General features: G+C 51.9%; 1 protein-coding gene across 9 annotated transcripts in view; it reads right to left on the bottom strand.

Annotated features, from left to right (window-relative positions):
• Positions 1–14,308, bottom strand: part of FRMD4A (FERM domain containing 4A) — a 611,772-nt gene that overhangs the window by 81,496 nt on the left and 515,968 nt on the right. For all 9 annotated transcript variants that reach the window (XM_040451376.1, XM_040451380.1, XM_040451378.1 and 6 more), the window contains 3 exons: positions 10,996–11,061; positions 10,672–10,729; positions 6,356–6,442 (listed from right to left, as the gene is read on the bottom strand). In XM_040451376.1, coding sequence (XP_040307310.1) covers positions 6,356–6,442; positions 10,672–10,729; positions 10,996–11,061 — 211 coding nt within the window. The remainder of the gene's footprint in view (positions 1–6,355; positions 6,443–10,671; positions 10,730–10,995; positions 11,062–14,308) is intronic.

Here is a 14,308-nt window from a genome sequence, read left to right as displayed (position 1 = left end):
TGCTTCCGAAATGCTCTCGGGAGCCACAGGAAGCTACACGCCTGCCCAGGGGGACAGGGGGCAGACCACTGGCTCTGGTTCCTTCTCCTAATGTCTCAGAGGGGACCCCGCAGTGCTCCTAATTGTGCGTCTAAGTGTACATAAAGGCGCCCCTAATTGCATATCAAATAAATAAGTAAATGCTGTCTGCTGAATATGTAATAAGGAGCTCACTGGCATTCCTCCCCCGGGGGCTGGATTTCAGTAGATGGGGGCTGGCCAGTGGGCTGCAGCCATACAGGATGATTAACAGATATTGCAGACTCTTTCTAGGGAGGTTTTTGGAGTCACGTGTTTCGTACTCTTTGTCCCCTAACGCTTACAGCCTCAGCCCTCAGGAGGGATCACTTGCACCTTCTTGGCGCCCCATTCGGAAAGCCTTTTCTCCTGTAATTTACGATGGCTTCTGATGCTTCCACGGGGCCAGAGCATCCACAGGTCTTCAGAGTGCAAACTGCAGCGGTGTGGCAGTTCCTGAGTGGCTCAGTGTGGCCCTGGTGGGAACAGAGTCCTGAGCGTGGGATCACGTCCCAACACCTCTGGTCCTCACGCTTCAGGGAAGGGACACATTGTCCCAGAGCTCCAGCTTTCGGACTTTCTCGGCTTTGCTCTAAGGAATGCAAGGTCCTCCTCTAAAAGAGAGAACCCTATGTGACAGGTTTCATCCAGCCTGAGCATCTCTGCCCGGCGTGATGCTGCTTCTGCCAGTGTTAATAACCAATGCCTCCTCAAATCTGTCGTTTAATTTTCATTCCAACGTTCCCAAGGAGGAAAGAGGAAAACCTCTTGCCTGTGCCGGTGCAGGTATCTGAAAGCCACGGGGCAGCTGATCCGCGGCACATCACCACCCACAGTCCCTTTGCGCCGCTGGAACTCAACTCACGTCTCTTTGGCCATAAACGCAAACTAAGATGAAGCTCGAGATTCACCCCGGGTGCCCCAGTGCCGAGCCGACAAGGTTGCATCATTCCCTGAGGCCGGCAGGACGGCCACTTTGGAAATCGAGAACCTCTTACTTAGGCCAGGCAGGGCTCCCCTCGCACACAAGCACGCGCACGCCACCATGGGATGTGGTAGCTAGGAGAAAATGGGATAGCATCATCTCGGCAGCTGCAAGATTTTATTTTCTGACTGCCGGGACCCTCCTTCCCCTCTTCTCACCAGTGCCAAACCCACAAAGTCAGACGCGTGGACGCTGCTGCTCCCGAACTCGCGGGCTACATTCTCAACTGTGCGCACAAGCTGTCTAACCACAGCGGTGGAAGCAACACAGGTGAGCTGAGGGAGCCGAGAGGGAGGTTGCAAAGTGTGACACGGTATTTTAGTAAAAACATCTTGGGGTTCAGGAGTGGGGAGGCAGACCCAGGGTGAGAGGGAACTCGTCACTGGGTGAACGGGAGGAACGGAAGGATTTGATGAGAGCTGGTGGCAGGATATTTAAGAGCTTATAATAGGGGCGCCTGTGTGGCTCAGACTGTTAAATGTCCAACTCATGATTTTGGCTCAGGTCACGATCTCAAGGTTTGTGGGTTCAAGCCCTGCACTGGGCTCTGTGCCGACACTGCAGAGCCTGCCTGGGATTCTCTGCCTCCCTCTCTCTCTCTGCCCTTCCCTACTCATGCTCTCTCTTTCAAAAATAAACATTAAAAAAAATGGGGCGCCTGGGTGGCTCAGTCGGTGAAGCGTCCGACTTCAGCTCAGGTCATGATCTCACGGTCTGTGAGTTCGAGCCCCGCGTCGGGCTCTGGGCTGACGGCTCAGAGCCTGGAGCCTGCTTCTGATTCTGTGTCTCCCTCTCTCTCTGCCCCTCCCCCGTTCATGTTTTGTCTCTCTCTGTCTCAAAAATAAATAAACGTTAAAAAAAAAATTAAAAAAAAAAACAAACTCACATATGCAAGCAAGGGTCCATGTTCTGGGGCACATGAATGAATTATAAATTTCTATTTTGATTTAGTTCCATTTTGATTTTTTTGAGCTTTTTTGGGGGAGTGCGCGCTATTTTTCTGCACATGTAGTTCTAAAACATCTCTGAAGTTGGCCTTGAGCTTCTGAACGTAGACAAAAGCCAAAACACGGTTTTCGGGTGTCCCCACGTGTCTACCTCTTCCCGACACGTGTGCCCGGAGGACAGAGAAGCTGGTTTTCTTCTGACAAACAGCAGCAGCTTCTTCTGCAAGCTGGAGCCCATCTGTTTAGAAAGTGCGGGGAGCAGGTAGGAGCGTGTGACTAGGCAAGGACCGAAACGTTCTCTCCACTCCACCTGGGAGGTAACCTGTGCTTCACATCCCCCAAAGCCACCGGGGCTTCAGAGTGCCAACCAGAATGGCAAAGTGCACCCAACCAGGCACACCCTGGAACAAGCTAGAGTCCTGCCCATTTCTGGGCAGCAATCAGCTAGGGCTCCCGGCCTTTTAATTTTTTTTTTTTTTTGGTGGATCATATGGAAACGCTTGAGTGGATTCTCGCAGGACGGCTGCTGAGCGCCTCTGGCTGTGCTGATGCAGAGCCCAGGATGCCTCCAGGCCCTCCAGGGGAAAGGCAGCAGGCTCACCCCGTCACTGCCTCTACTTGAATGTTGGCTTCCAGAATGCTGGTTCCATGTGACACGGCTGCTGGAACTGGGTCAGAGTGTCAGGCAGGGCCCCTGCCTGGGCTGAAGCTACAGCCAGTGCTGCAGAAGGAACTCCAGATGAGGGGGGGCGGTTCCTGAGTGGCGCTGGGGGCCCACCGCGGCGGTGCTGCGCCTGGCCCCTGAACAAGAGTAGCGGTGCTGCTGGAGGGCCGCCCTCACGGGGAGCTGGCCCAGCCTGGCACCTGTGCCTCGGGGCACCGCAGCTCACTGCCTCACTGCCAGATACACCTGCGGAGCCGGGCCGACCGTCCCCAAGCTCAGAAAGGAAGCCCAGATGGCCGTGCTGGTCCTCAACTCCAGCTGCACGTAGGACCGGTCTGCGAGGCCTTCTAGATGGGCAACGGGAGGGTCAGAGGCGGGGGGCAGTGCAACAGGGTGACTGTGGCCCGTGCATGTTCAGACAGTTTCGTGTCAGTTTCCAGTATTCGACTGAGACCAAGAATCACAGGCCTGGAGCCCTGGAGACAGACTCTGGGCACTTGACGCCTGCCCCTGCTGCCGGGCCCCAACCACGGCTCCGGCTTGGGTCAGGTTTCCCTGCAGACCTCACCCCACGTCTTTGCAGATAGGGACGCTCGTCAGGCTAACGAAACGCGGGCCTCTCTTCCTGTCACGGGCCTTGCAGAGGCCCGTTCTTATTTCACGTTCAGACTGCACATTAACATCTTAGAGAGGGCTCCCCAAATCACGTAAGGTTCGGATCCCACCTCCGTCTCACAGGGAAGGTCACGCATGGTTGGGGAACGGAGGTCTGCTCACAGCGTGCCAAGGGTCTGTCCCTTTCCTCTGCCCGTTCGGTCTCTGGGTCAGTTACGCTTGGGAAATTCCTGACACTCTGGAGCTCCAACCGAACCCCCAGCAGCACCCCAGATGTGCCATCACGCCTCCAACTCTGCATGTCCCACAGTGCCCTCCTTACATCCTCTCACACGCCCCGCTCTGGCTGGGACCCATCTCGGATTCCCCTGCTCCGACTGCCACCCTCGCGCCTCCTACAACTGGTCAGTCCCACCTACCTTCTCACCATCTCTTCTGTGTCCCCCTCTCCACCCCTATGACTGAAGCCAGGCCTGAGCCCCCCCGCCAGCTCTGGCCCAGGCTCCTGCGAGGATGCCCCGGGTTTGCGACTCCGGTCCTGATTTTCTCCAGCCCCTCGTGCACATGCTACCAGAGCGATGCTTCTAAGACAGCGAGACTCCTATACGGCCTGACTCCTTTAATGCCCTCACCGACCCTCTCTTCGAGCACTTGGGAACACCAATGGCGCAATTACCACCTGCCTCGCTCCCCGAGGGGCCCGGCCAGGCCTTGGACGCATGACAAACCTCAGCACCGTCCCCTCTGCTGGGCACAGAGCAAGTACGCAACAAACGTTTTTCTGAGCGAATGAATGGTGTGCGGGGACTCCGATGGCTTGGCTTGCCCTTCAATTAGTAGGAGACTCAAGAATCCCAACTCCGTCCTCAGAGGCCACGGAAGCATCAGCCGTTTCCAATAACAACTCAGTCTGAGTACAGCCAATACCCTGAATAAATTTACCGACCCTTTAACATTTTTCTTTGGCTGACCTGCATAACACATGAGAGTAAATTCTCTCATTCAATGGCTGATCACCGCCCGCCCTCCCCCCCCGCCCGTGGCATCTACTTGTCCTGATCCTGAAGCCTGCTGCACAGTCCGACAGGGATAGTTACAATTTACAGAGCGTCTGGGACATGGTGGGTGCACCGGGGACGCGGTGCCCCGATCTGTCAAGTGCTATCCCATTAATTCCGCAATCTTCATGAGTATCTCAATTAGAGAAATAAAGCAGGCGTAAGCATATTAATAAATTAAAACCTGAACGCCGATGAATGCTTGTGAGCCTGTCTTTCCGATGCGCACAGGGAAAGCAAAATTCAACTGCTGCGTTTTGACAAACCCTGGTCACTGTCTGCGGTGCACACTGGCCTGGACCTTCCACCAGCGTAGGTGATCACAGGCCTGAGGGATCGTGACCAGGGTTTTGTCCAAGGATCTAGGAGGGTTCATGGCTCTTGTGAGCAGGAAAAAAAGGCCAGGCAGGTTGAAAGGAGAGGACGAGGGATGTCAAAAGAGAGAGGGAGGGAAAAGTGAATGCAAGAAGAAAAAAAAAACAAAGAAGCTTACAAAAGGCCATGTGGAAAAGGGGCAGAGGGAAAACAGGAAGAAACAGACAGTGTGGAAGAAGCATAGACCCCGTGACCGAGGAAAACACAGAGTAAAAATAACTCGGGGTCTAATTCATGCCTTGCAGCGTTTAAGGAGAAACCCAAGAGGTTTTGGATTTAGCCACGAAACAGTGTGCCCCTGGACAGGCAGGTTCCTATTGAATTGTCCCCGAGGGAGAAGTCCCCCCTCACTGGCTCGCGATCTTTTCTTTGAACTTGACTGACTTACTGATCAATTGAGTGAAAATCCTCCCCAGCATGGGGCCATTTTTTTTTTCCCCCTATCATTTTAATAAAGAAGCTGGCTAAGGGCAGATGTTCAGCGGATAGTCTACGATAAGCTCGGATACGTAGTATGGATTTCAGTCCTGTTCGTGGATAAAGAAGCTTGGAAAGCAATCTGGAATGACATAATGGACCAATACTGCTTTCTCCCTCCTAAAGCAAGTGTGGTTTTGATAGACTTTTAATATGTATTTCGGGGTCTGAACTGCAAACCGTCTCTCCATTACTCTCTGCCAGACGATCTGAATGACAGCTCTGGCCCAGAGATATTTTTCCATTATAATTTTTCAATTTGTTCTGGTCTGAAAAATGTGTGTAAATGAAAACAGAGAAAATTCAAGCACTGTGCCCCTTTCAAACACTCTGGTTTGTATTTACAATGACTCTGCAGACCCTGTCCTGCTTCCCTTGTTTTTTTGGCAGATGACCTTATTTTTTCCAGATTTCTGATCGCTTCTAATACGCCTTAAAATATTTACCGGATTTGCAGGAATGCCTCTAACTCTTCCTTATTTTTCACCCTGTTTTGACCTACAATTTCTTCTTTTAGCTCCCCAGCATCCAAAACAAAACAAAACAAGACAAGGGGCGTCTGGGTGGCTCAGTCGGTTAAGTGTCCGACTTCGGCTCAGGTCATGATCCCACGGCTCGTGAGCTTGAGCCCTGTGTCAGGCTCTGTGCTGACAGCTCAGAGCCTGGGGCCTGCTTCACATTCTGTGTCTCCCTCTCTCTCTGCCCCTCCCCTGCTCATGCTCTTTCTTTCTCAAAAATAAATATTAAACAAAATGTTTAAAACAAACAAAACAAAACAAAAAACACAAAGAAACACATAAAGCAGCTTTGTAAAAGCTCAGATTGGCCTCAAGATTGAAGAGAGGTGTTCTCTCCCTTTCCCAAGTACACGAAACCCCCGCCCTCCCCCCCTAGGAAATGAACAAATAGGACAGTCCTTCAAAGCCCTTTTGCCAATCTGCTTTGGGAGAGCTGGGCCAGTCTCCTTACCTTAAATAATTATAACAGCTCAGGTTTCCCTAGTGACCGGGAAAAAAAAAATTTACCCGGGAACTCAGACTGGATTACTGTGGAGTAATTTGTATACACTCCAATTAGCTGGGGATTGGTAAACCTGGAGGCCCTGAGGCTGCATCGTGTAATATTTTTACTCACTTCTCTCTGAGAGCCGGACACCCACAGAGGAGACCATGCTTACCTTCCTCGGCTTCACTTTATCGTGGTAGTCATACTGGAAGATTCCTTTGTAGCTCAGTCCCAGCCACCACGGTATCCCCTGCTTGTCCTAGGACATCGAAAGGAGTATGGGTAAATACAGGGCCAGAGAACACACACAGGGACGGAGAGAAGGCCTCTGGGCTCGTCCGATGACAAAGGAAAACGTAAATCCCTTGACATGGATGGAGCCCACCTCCTACTTTTCACTTAACAGATGTGCCCCCTCATCAGACTGTGCTCAGTTATGTGAACCAGTGCCCTGGAGCATGCCCTGGGGTCGGGACCCAGCTCTGTTCCCAGCCAGCAGCACGCTGCGGTGCTTCCCCCTTTATGAGTAGGTAGCGAAGGCCTGTTCTTTGTCCTCCTTGTAAGGCTTTGGGTTTCAAGAGAATCCGAGAGATGCTGAGCATTCTCATAAAACGACCTTCTGAGCAGAGAAACGGTCATCGACTGTCACAGCTAGAAGGGACCATGAACACCATGGAAGGGGACTCCTCTAAAAAACTTTTTTTTTTTTTTTAAGATTTAATTGTTTTTAGAGAAGTCTGAGGTTCACAGCAAAATGGAGAGGTGAGTACAGAGGTTCCCCATACCCTCCCACCCCCCTACATGCAGAACCTCCCCCACTGTCAACCTCCCCCACCGGAGGGGAACGTTCATTACACCTTGATGAACCTACACGGATACATCATGGTTACCCAAAGTCCAGAGTTTACATTAGAGTTCATTCTTGGTGGTGAACTCTGTGAGTTTGGACAAATGCATAATGATGTGTATCTACCATGATGATAATATACAGAGTGGTAGCCTCACTGCCCTAAAAATCCTCTGTACTGCCTCTTCACCCCTTCTTCTCCCCCCTCCCAGGTTCTGGAAGCCAGTTTTGCCTCTTCCAGAATGTCATCTAGTTGGAATCATACAGTATGTAGCCTTCGGCTTGGCTTCTTGCACTCGGTAACACGCATTTAAAGATTCCTCCAATTTAAATTAAAAAAATTAATGTTTATTTTTGAGAGAGAGAGAGAGCGAAAGAGAAAGAGACAGACAGTGGGGAGTGGGGGCAGAGAGAGAAGGAGACACAGAATCCGAAGGGGGCTCCAGGCTCTGAGCTGTCAGCACAGAGCCTGAAGCGGGGCTCGAACCCACGGACCGTGAGATCACGACCTGAGCCGAAGTCGGGTGCTCAACTGACTGAGCCACCCAGGCACCCCAAGATTCCTCCAATTTTAACGACCAAGAAATCAAAGCAAACGGTTGGTCCTGCTCTACTCAGGGCCCGCCCCCCAGCCCTCCAGCAGACCAATGGCAGTGCAGGGTGGGCGGGGGCCACCCTGCAGTCCCTGCTCCCCTTAAGAGATCAGCTGGATTGTGTGACTCGTGCCATCTTGGACAAAGTAGCAAAATCAAGGCCCAGACCTTCTGGGAACCGAATCAGAAGCACCAAGCCCCTCTGCTCACTCCTTTAATAGAGATCTCTTGCCACCAGATTGTAAAGTGTGATCCTACATCCAAGGAGGAGGGGTCTGAGCTGTTAACTAAAGGTCCCGAATGCTAGGAGCTGACACAAGGCATCCCCAGCAGCCTTCCCCTAGATTTGTCCTAACTGCCGCACCTGCGAATAACCGCGGACCCCCATTGTCTCGACAACTCGAAATTGGCTTCACGGTTTTTAAATCCTCACGAGTTATTTGAAGGTAAGCGCAAAGATAAAAGGGCAGAGAAACACGTTTTGAATTTTTAAAAGTTTCAGGGTATGTAATTTCCTAAGATAGTCCTTTAAAGGTATAAAAAGCTCTGTCCCTGGAAAGTGTCTGTGTGTCCTACATCAGTCTCTGAGAGCGACACAGGAGGGGACTCAGTGCCACCACAGCTTTGGGTGTCACCACACCAGAGAATACGGCAGCTGTGAAATCGGGAGGCTACCGACTGGCGGGGCTCGATACAGTCGTTTGGGCTTGCGTGGATACGTGTGCTCTGTCTCCACCTGAGGAGGAGAGCCCTGGCTTCAGCCTGGAGGTCCCAAGAGGCCAACACACAAGCACTTCCGGCACTCTGGAAATCACAAGGTCTGTTTCTGGTCTCTCGCAAACTGCAGAAAAGCACGTTCCTGAAGTTTTATTGTAAGGCAGAAAGCATATATGTATCACAGGCTCCCTTGCTGTCAAACTCCAGGGCTGACGAAGAGATGGGACACGGGTTTACGCAAGTAAAAGACTGGATGACGTCCCTGCGCAGAGACATCCACTCTATCCATGACAATCTCTCTCGGCAGTCTAACATCTGTCTTCCAACAGATGTCTGTCTGTCCAACAGTCTTCCAACAGACTTTCGTCGGGGGGGCCGGAGGGGTGAACTTCAGAATCTCTATTCTCAGTATGAGCGATGGAAGTGAGCTCAAATTATGAACAGACAGCAGATGAGAGAGCCTAGTCCAGGGGATTTCTTGTCCCTATTCTTGGGCACAGCCCCCTTTGCTGCACGTCCCCACAGAATATTCCCACAACGGAGAGGAGTTTCTATGAAATGTGTAACAACTATTGTTGGATCCCAAGATTTCCTTTATGGTAACCAGATGGTGACGGGGATGTAGACTCTACAACCCTCACTGGCTGTGTGTGGAACGGTGGCAGCCAGCGTGGGGAATTGTGAGCCTCAGGTCATATCATAAAGTGTCCAATTTCCCTTGGGGGAGCCGACTACCCGCTGACTTCAATGGGCACATCTCAAGGTGCCACCTCATAGAGAGCTGGTCTCCACAGTGGATTCACCTTCCTCGAGTGGGACAGGAGACGCTAAAAAGGCCACGGGATACTCCTCATGACAGATTTACAGCTGAGAACTTCTGGGCAGGAATGGCTGGGACAGTTCTAAGAGTTCCATGAATGATGGAGAAGAGGGATTCAGGCTTCCCTCGGTGGGGAGAGCTTTGGTAGGACATCAGGAAGAATTTAACCATTTCCGGCTTTAAAAGATCCTGAGCTGACAGTCGGTGAAGCATCTGACTTGGGCCCACATCATAATCTCACAGTTCGTGAGTGGGAGCCCCGCGTCGGGCTCTGTGCTGACAGCTCGGAGCCTGGAGCCTCCTTCGGATTCTGTGTCTCCCTCTCTCTCTGCTCCTCCCCCGCGCTCTCTCTGTGTCTCTCAAACATAAATAAACATTGAAAAAAAGACCTCAGCCGAGCTGCTGGGTAGGACTGGGGTTCCCGCGTGTGCCTCATAACCAGGCTCCGCAAATACAGTTCCAACATTCATTACCATCACGGAAGGGGGAAATGCAACTACCCAATTTAATTCTCAATAAACACTTATTTAGTCAATATTTACCGAGTATCTACTATGTGCCAGGCACTTACAGGGCTCCGGGAATGAAAAAAGGAATGCAACACACTGTCCTGGCCATGAGAAGGCTGCACTTTAGTGGAAGATACAGGCAACGAAACACACAAAGTGCTGTGCGAGCCGCAATGAGTGACACAAAGATAAACGTAGCAGAGAGTACGTTCTAGTCCAAGGGAATTAAAAATACAGCTGGATGGAAACACGGGGAGAGAAACTGGTAAACGGGCAAGCGAATCTCAGGTTGGCTGGTTGAACTGTCTAGCATTCAGAAATGTTTTCATTTCAGCTGGACTTTGGGCAAGGACTTAATCTTTCCATGTTGGGGTCAATTAAAGGAGGGAAATTATCCTGTCTCATCACAGATAAGGGCACACGGGCATGTCATTATCTATTATTTCAATGAAGGGATCCCAGTGTGGAGCATTACGGTAAAACCAAGAAAAATTGAGCATAGGGTTCATGTTCCATGAGACTTGCCATCACAACATTTAAGAAGACACATCTTGTCTTCTTAAACAGCCATGTACTTAATTTGTCAGCCTCTAATGCCGGCCCTCCTCCTCCAAAATTGCCTGTGTGGCATTTGACCACCAAGAAAAACATTGCTGATTCTGCTTAAGGTTTTTGTTCTCCACAGTTCACTGCCTTCAGAGGGAATCGTCCTACTGAGAGGCTCTGCGGTCCTGACGTCCCAGGATTCTTCTGAGAATCAGAGGAAGAAGGGACTCATTATACCCACTTTGCATAAGAGAACATGAGTTTTGGAAAGTGACTGCATCAAGTCTTCCGACGTGGGGGGAATGTTCCAGCGCCCAACCCTCCTCAGCACACAATCATCTCGAGCAAGTCCTCTATCATGCCTATCCGTCCCCACCCCCCAAAATCTTCAGTAAGATTAAAAAGGAAAAACTGAGAAGTGTTTCTGTTTTTTTTTAGGGCAGGGTTGGTACTTACTTTCACTGCATAATAGTGAACCCCGTAGGTTGGGAGAGACTCCACGATGCTCATGTAGCTGGGAAGAGAGAACACACACACACACACACACACACACACACACACAGGTGGTTATTCGGCAGGTCTGGAATCAGAGACATATTTATGTGTGCGCGTGTGTGCGTGACAAAGCTCTCAGAGTGATTATTTACCTGAAAATTGAAACTGAACCCTCGTCACCCCCCGGGAGTTATGTGTCTTTGCGAACAGAACTGAACAACCCTGCCACATGCTATATGTACACACACAAACACAGCCTCGTGGGCACTGGGAGAGGCCACTTACTTTACAATTGCTTGACCTCTGGTCTGGCCGTTCAGTTTCTTGTAGTGCTCAATGACTCGGTCCTCACTAGAATTGCAACACAAAGATGGTGTTACATATGGTCCACAGGTCAACGGTCAGCACCCTGCTGACGGAGAACCTTCTTCCGAACCTGAGCAACGTCCTGAGAAGTTCCAAGGAGCCAACAGCTCCTGGAGAAAGGATTTGTCCTGAAGTGGCATTTCTGAACTCAGCCTAAGTGAGGTGTTTTGGGCTACAGCTTTACTTGGGGTCAGCTCCCTGCAAGAAATGCTGCCATGGCAGATGAGGAAGAAGCAGTGAGCATGTGTCTCCCTGGAGAGGGACACAGAGCCGGGGACAAGAAGAGGCCGGCTGGCTGGGGATCAGGGGGGACGCTGTGGCAGAATGCCCACATCTTCCTCGTCCTCTGCATCCCCTGGATCCTGTCTGCACACGGCCTCACAGGGGAGGGCAGGCGCTGACCTCAATAGAATGCCCACGTCTTCCCTATCATGAATTAGTGGTCAGCGTTGAGGGCTCCCAAGGAGGATGGAAAGTTCTGGAATTTGGGCCTGGCTAACACAATCCATGAGGCAATCCAAGGCCCAGAGAAGCCCTGGGAAACAATGAGGCAGCTACCAGAAGTGAGATGGGAACGCCACGATGTCCTGAAATCTCAGCTCTAAAACAGCAAGAGACTGGCTTGTGCCTTGGGAGACACCCGCCAGCCAAACCCCTCTTTGACAGGGTGGGGGGGCACGAGGGACTCTCTGAGAAGGGACTCTGGTGCCCGGACAGCCATGGCAGCTGAAGCACAGAGCCAAGCTGGGGAGTCACAGGGAAAGCACATCCCACCTGCAGAGGAGTCAAGTCTCCAGCAGCGTCGTGTTCGGGCTGGGCCCCCCACCTCACCAGGCCTTCAGAGCGAGACCCTCAGCGTCTGCTCTTCTCTCTCCCTGCCCACCCCCTCAATCAGCGGCTGGGCTGGGCGTGTTTCCTAGCACAGGGTTTCGAATTTTGTGAGGGCAACCTGTGGATCCAGGGGTAAGCAACTCAGGGGCGACAGGAGCCAATTTCCTTCCCAGTTTGGGGAGAGAAGGTCCCCGGGCGGCGAAGGCGAGATAAAAATCAACGTAGGGCTGTAGCTGCGAACACAGTCGAGGCTCAGACAAACACTGGTTAAAGTCAGAAACGCCGTCAGGCAGCTGTTCAGCTGTTTGCCAACTAAATGGCTTCTCAGGGCTTGACAGCTGCAGGAACCTGCCGCCCCTCATTTCTCTGTACCTCCTGCTGACCCAGGCCATCTGTGAGACCGCGGTATGCAGCTTCTCCTTCCCCAGCTCTCCCCGCTCTGAAACACCATGGACCCAGCATGCGCCATGCTGACTGAGAACCCACTCTGCTCCCTGCCCCCCTCCTCCCTCCTCTGGAATTTACAGATAGCCCAAGTGCACTGAGCTCTGTGGGCAGTTTCCCAGCTACCCTGGATCTCTGGTAGGGAGTTATCGATGGGATAACTGTAAAAAAGGCACCAGCCACAGAATCCCAAAACACTATTTGCAGGACACTGTGTTACATAAAGGAGGAAGACAGATGATTCCGGCCGACTGTGCCTAGCCACGTCATTCTGGGAGATCATCTCTCTGCAGGCAGCGGCCCAGAAAACCCACGGGGATGGAGATATGGTTCCCTGTCTTGCAGGAGCCATCGCCTGCACTGGTCAGTGATTTTGGAGTAAAGATAGATGCCCCTGCATACCCTGTAGGGGTGGTTTGGCCGGGGGGGGGGGGTTGCCCAGCATTTGCAAGCTAGGCCCTTGAGAGAATCCAGGTCAGGGCCCTGCTACTGCTCTGTTCTATGGCCCTGGGCGCGTAATTCTAACCGTCTGCATCACCTGTCCCCCGATAGGGAAATCCCATGGAATAGAAGTCCAAGCTGGTTACACGCTTGGGGAAAATTAGTAGAAAGCATTACTGCACGATTACTCAGCATTATGATGTACCTTTCACTACATGCTACTTGCATTATGTGACTCTTACTTCTGCTCTTGCTTACAGTCTGGATCCAGTAGGTATGGTTAATTCCGCTCTATGGGTGGGAAATTGAGGCGGCAGAGAAGTAACTGAAGCTTCCCGTGCTATTCAGAGACATGGCTGGGATTCTAAACCCCACAGCTTTGCTCTCTAAGCTGTGATGCCTTTCCCGACTAGTGTGGACGGGCTCCCTATGGCTTAGTCCAGCCTAAGGGTTGTCTGCCGCATCCGTGAAGTCTAGCGAGAGCGGGAGAGCCTGGAAGAAGGGCAAATATCCGTCGCCCTTCAGGGACGATCAGGGCAACATGAGGCTGTGGGCAACCTGACAGACTGTGGTGTGAGAGCGAGTGAAAGTCTCTTCCACCGACAAGGGGTCATGGTTAATCGTAGAGACGCGTGATGATGCTGTGGCCAAGGAAAGTCTACGGACACGCAAGTCTGTCTCCGGTCTACGAAGCACGAATAGCATTTATCCCTTCCTGAAGTCTTTGCTTTTTAGAAATCCAAATGAGTAGGTTGGAATATAGAGACCGACTTCAACCAGCCAACTGCAGTGAATAAGGCATTTTTTCGGCAATGCACCAACAAGATGGGCCATGCGGCTGGCGTGTCTGTGCATAGGCTGGGCTGTGCTCCCTGAGGGCACCTGTTTCAAAAATCTCACTTCCTCCATTCCGTGTCTTCCCCGTGAGTACACACAGGGGCACGGGTGCCACTGGGTCCAAGTGAGGCCCAGGGAAAGCGCTGGCCGGGCCCCAGAGATTGGAGGGGTGTCGGTAAAGACGAAGCTGTTCATATGAACACAAAAGACGAGAGCGACATGAAGGAAGACATTTCTGTATTAGAAGTAACATGTGAGCGTGGAACAGACTGTGGAGATCACGAAAGAGAGAAAGAGAGAGAGACACACACACACAGAGACTGGGAAGGAGCTGGTAAGCACAGGGTGTACATGCCGGGAAACAAATGAATGAGGAGGTCGCTGAGGGATGGTTTAGATTAAAAGCAACTCTGACCCCAGAAAACCCAGCCCCCGCCTGGCAAATTCATCCCCTTCGTGCAGGAACTACTGGTCTCCAGAACTATATTCTCGTGTCTCTAACTCTTTCACCATTGGTATCCCCAATGCGAACAGCTGGTGGGGGAGGGGGACACGGACGATGAGGCCCAGGGGACACGGGGGACCGGGGAGAGGGCAGCACGGCTCCATGAGTGAGGGGACAGGAGAGTCGTCTGTTGGTGTGCACAGGTGCAGGCCGCCAAGCTGGCAGCGTGGGAGC

Source organism: Herpailurus yagouaroundi, unplaced genomic scaffold, assembly GCF_014898765.1.
Source record: "Herpailurus yagouaroundi ecotype Mexico unplaced genomic scaffold, PumYag 203, whole genome shotgun sequence".
Lineage (NCBI taxonomy): Eukaryota > Metazoa > Chordata > Mammalia > Carnivora > Felidae > Herpailurus > Herpailurus yagouaroundi.
The sequence above is the reverse complement of the archived record's forward strand: the minus strand, read 5'-3'. Positions and strand labels throughout refer to the sequence as shown.